Here is a 4,704-nt window from a genome sequence, read left to right on the forward strand (position 1 = left end):
CTTAATTTAAGTTAAAACTACTGTTTTCTATAAAATTTGAATTAGAACTCAAGAAAAACTTAAATTAATCTGTAAAAATTAGAGGATTTTTTTTTTTATATGTTGTGAAAAAAAACATTTAGCGGATGAAAACTGGGATCCTATCTCAGTACCACTGAAGCTATCGCCTTATTGTTTTTGAATAATTAGTTAAATAGAATTTGTAAAGAAAAACAATGAAATAGATCCAAAGGGCCTATCAGTAACCATGGCTGTTCCAGCATAGATCATCATTAGAAATTCTGGCCCCCGTTGGCCCCTGTATAGAACCGGCCATGGTGAGGAATGATGAAACCGTGGCGAGGTGCACTGCATGCTGGAGTGTTATGCATCTCCCTGAAATGACCTTTTGGAACTTGGGATGTCTGCAGTAAGCAAAGAGAACATAGGAGCATAACTTTAGCCCCTCCCATCGGTCCACTAGGTGTGTTTGCTTCTTAATGAGGAGCAGATTAGCAATACAATATTATTGGAGATAGAATCTCTCTAAAAAGTTGAATGCAACCCAATAATACTAATATGAGAGCAAATAATGCTGAAGCTTATCAATATGAGGTAGCGGTCCAATGTGGCCCCGGGGCTGTTTTGATCTGGCGTAATGGTACCCAATCCTAAATAGTGACACAAAAACTGTTACGTAAGACGTAAAACAATCTATTAGGCCACAACTCTAGGTAGGAAAGGAGAATCTGATGATATAATGTAGTAAAGGCAGCTAGTAGATCTAATAGGTCCAATAAAACACTGATTAACACCTTGTACTTTTTGAAAAAGCAACTCAAATGAAGGAAGACAACTTTCAGAGTCCTGTGGGGCACACATATCAAACTCCACTTCTACAGGGCTGCTGTCCAGAAACGTCTTTTATGTGCCGCTTCATCCTCACAGCTGAATCGCATAATTTGGTCCCCAGCAAAACTCTGCAGAACTTGAGAGCAGAAGGAGGTAATTCACTTCTTTGATTCAGGCATCAAGGACTTTCACCTTGCGAGCAAGATGAATTATAGCAAGATTTGTTCACTCACAAACTCATTCCAGAAGCCAATAGAAGCATTAGCCTCAAATACAGAAATGTTTCAGACAAATCAAAGATTTAAAACTTTAATAAGTGGATGATAAGGATAGTTTGAGGTTACAATACTGAAGGGGTGTTTAGTTCGAGCAGTTTTCATAAATGCCATAGCAACTATAGTTTTAAAACAGTATTAGCCTATTAAGAGTGATATTTCGGTGCTGCCTTTCCAAATGATTGTGTTCAGCTGTGGGAAATCCTTAGCTGAACTGAATCAGAGCTGCACATGACTAACTGCTTCTTAAAACTCTAAAAGGAAGACTTTTGTTATTTATGTTTAATGACAGTGGATGCTGCTATGAATGCAAGCTCTGGTCGGTACCTGGACATTTGCAGGACTATGAAAGTCTACAACATAAAGTTAATCTTAGATTTACTGGCATTCTTCGAGTGTAACCTTGCGCATTGAGCAAGGGAGTTTCTACAACGGCAAGTCATTTATAAACATACAATAGTGTATAGTGAATTCTTTAAATAAAACGTTATTACTCAAGTTCCCCTTCCTGCAATGCAACTGTATTGTTCTGAATTTCCTTTTCACGTGTTCATCCTTTCCTATTCCCAGTGCTAGATTATTTTCAACCTCCTGGCATTCTTAAAAAAAAAATGTTTAGCCAGACAAAAGCTTCCCTTGGCATTGTGCAACATTTCTGCTTCCTGTCTCTTGAGACTCCTGTTGCTATTATAAAAGCTGATTTCCATTTTATGTCTGGTAATAAGAATCTGAAAAATGAGTCACACTGTTTAGCAATTGTCAGCCTAATTCTTTGCTAAAATAACTAGGTGTTTAAGGCGGAATTTATAAATGCATCTTAAAGTAGCTCTGACATTTTGAGAAAAGAAAAGCAATATTTATTTATTTATTTTTTTTATATTCCGGGGCAGGAACATAAAGGTCTTGTAAGCAGCTTTTCTGCATTGGAGATTAATTTTATATTTGCTTTTGATCTAGAGTTAGATAGTCTGACACTTCTGCAAAACCAAGGTAGATTATCCTGCCTTAAAAAAAAAGTATACCGACCATTTTGCCATTTTTAAATCTGTATTTATGAGTTTTTTTTTTGTTTGTTTTTTTACTTTGGAACATTTTAATTATCAGCTAAACCTTACAAACAGGAAAAACATGAAGACAAAAAAAATAAACAACAGTTGAGCAGAACTACTACAGATCACTAACCTCAGGTCATATAAAGGCCAGAAGGGTGATGTTTATTTATCTTGTTAGTTCTCACCTTCACCATATTATTGTGCTTTTTTTTCCCACAAATTGCTCTTTATTATTGGTTATAGAATATCTCAAACTCACTTTGATACCTGGAATATCATGGTCAAGAAGCCCCATTTTATTATCAGACTAAAGAACTTTATATATAGGTTGTCAGAGGAAGTAGAAGGGGGGTGATTGGGAGATAAAAAGGTGCATCTTTAAAATCAAACCTCCTCTCTCAGATCTCCAATCCTTACCCAAGTTTCACAAAAAAACTGCATTAAAATTAAAACTTTTTGCTTTGAGGAAAGAAATGTCTTTACATCCAAAGTATTAAACTTACGATTCACATTGTAATTAAAATGTTAATCCAAGTTATTACCACAAAAAAACAACCAACACCTTTCCTCAGATATGTCAAGTCTCTCAACCTATTCAAAAGCAAGTCAAAACATTTCAAACTGAAACTTACAACCCTTCTTTTAACACTAGAAGTCCCAGAGAATTTCATTTTTCCTGCAAGCCCCCCTCCCCTCTTCAAGTTTGTGTATTCACTCTACCTTGCTAACTGTCCTTGTTTTAATGCTAATAACCTGTTATATGACCAGCCCTTCTGCATGAGACTGGATAAGGCTGAAACAAACTGGCATCAGAAAAAGAGCATGCTTGAAACACTTTTCATTACCGGCACCTGCAACATCAGACCTTTTTGCAGGAATATCTTGTTAAGTCATATCTAAATATTTTATTTAGGCAAACCTATTGAACAACCAGATATCATACAGGTCCTAGTTCCTGAGCTGAGAAAAGGTCATAACCATGCTTTTCCAACAAGGCAAGGTAGAGCCAATTTATATTGTCCATTCACCAACAGACTCATTTATATTGCAAAGCTCACTATGTGAAAGAAAGAACAACGTAGAGAATAATTGTATTTAGTCTTGTCTCACCTTTTCACGTCATTCAACATTTCAGCTTAGAAGATGACAAACAGTATTATATGAAGCTACAATGTCCCATTTACCAGTTTTTACAAACCCAAGGTGAGTCCTTCCTGCATTTGCGACAGGTATACGTTGCGCAGCGCACACAACGCTCAGTGCTCCGGTTCCTTTTGCAGAGATTGCACACCTGGCCTGCTTATAATAACAATGAAAAAATCTCTAAAAATAGAGTGTAGCACATATTGTGGAAGTAAGAGTTGTGGTATGAACTAGATGAGGTTATCTATGCGTGCTTTGAGCTCAAAATATAGCTAATAAAGTGTTCTGTGTCTAGATAGATACTATAGTTTGCATATCATATTTGACACTATCAATAAAAAGATGTGGGATTATGACTGAAGCTGATGATCAGCAGCTATCTGAAGGTGTGAGGTGTGTCATTAAAAAGGCTCTCAGACTGTTATGAGCGAATTTCTCAGATCAAACATGGACACAATGATGGATACCACTCTGAGGAAGCAGGAAGGGAGGAACTGTTTATCTGAGGGAGCCATGGATCTCTGCAGTGAAGGACAGACAGCATGGGCAGTTCTAGATAGGGGCCAAAGGGAGCCAGTGCCCCTGTAGATCATGTCCTGGCCCCTGTACTGAAGACATAATACTCAAAGAAATTCTAATGATGATATGAGCTGGAAGAGACATGGTTACTGATAGGTTCTTTGGATCTATTACATTTTTTTATCCTTTACAAATTCTGTTTTACTAACTATTTAAAAACAATAAGGTGACGGCTTCAGTGATATTTAGATATAATCCCAGTTTTCATCTGCTAAATGTTTTTTTCAAAACAAAAAAAACACAAATTTTTCCAGCTGATTTTATCAGTTTTTCTTGAGTTCTACTTCAGATTTTATAGAAAACTGTAATTTTAATTTCAAGTAAAAAATATGTAAAATTCCTAAATTATAAATGTATATTGACCTAATAAGACGTATAATTTTAAACCTAGTTGAATAGAAATTTCACTTCATGCAGCTACCTTAATATATTTCAGTCCCTTTTCTTTCTTTCTTTTTTCATGATTTCTGGGCCCCCATGGAAACACCTGGCCCCCCTCCTGGCCCCCTGGTATATTTTTGTCTAGAACCGCCACTGGGGAATCAAAACAAGCTAAACTATGACCTCTCACCCAGTTTCCCTCGAAACCTTTAGTTTCCTTTACTTTTAGTAGACAAAACAACACATGTTATTATTAAACAAGTTGATAAAACACTTATGGTTCCCTTCCAGAACATTCCCATTGGTTTCCCAGAGCAAAACTGTTACCTGCCCTTTATGTTAGCTTAAATGTAGATTGGAACCCCTGCATACCTTTCTGAGGGCCTCCTTCAACGCAAAGTGCTCTGGTGTGTAGATTAAATGGTCGTCTGCGATCTCAGGGG

At 36.7% G+C, this 4,704-nt stretch overlaps 1 protein-coding gene across 1 annotated transcript in view; it reads right to left on the reverse strand.

Annotated features, from left to right (window-relative positions):
• LOC107085850 (probable acyl-CoA dehydrogenase 6) overlaps positions 1–2,453 on the reverse strand; it is a 25,772-nt gene extending 23,319 nt beyond the window's left edge. The window contains exon 1 of the mRNA XM_015376460.1: positions 2,426–2,453. Within this exon, the coding sequence (XP_015231946.1) occupies positions 2,426–2,453 (28 nt within the window). The remainder of the gene's footprint in view (positions 1–2,425) is intronic.
• Between the last annotated feature and the right edge of the window lie 2,251 nt (positions 2,454–4,704).

The sequence above is a fragment of the Cyprinodon variegatus genome, unplaced genomic scaffold (genome assembly GCF_000732505.1).
Source record: "Cyprinodon variegatus isolate N-32 unplaced genomic scaffold, C_variegatus-1.0 Scaffold135, whole genome shotgun sequence".
Classification (NCBI taxonomy): domain Eukaryota; kingdom Metazoa; phylum Chordata; class Actinopteri; order Cyprinodontiformes; family Cyprinodontidae; genus Cyprinodon; species Cyprinodon variegatus.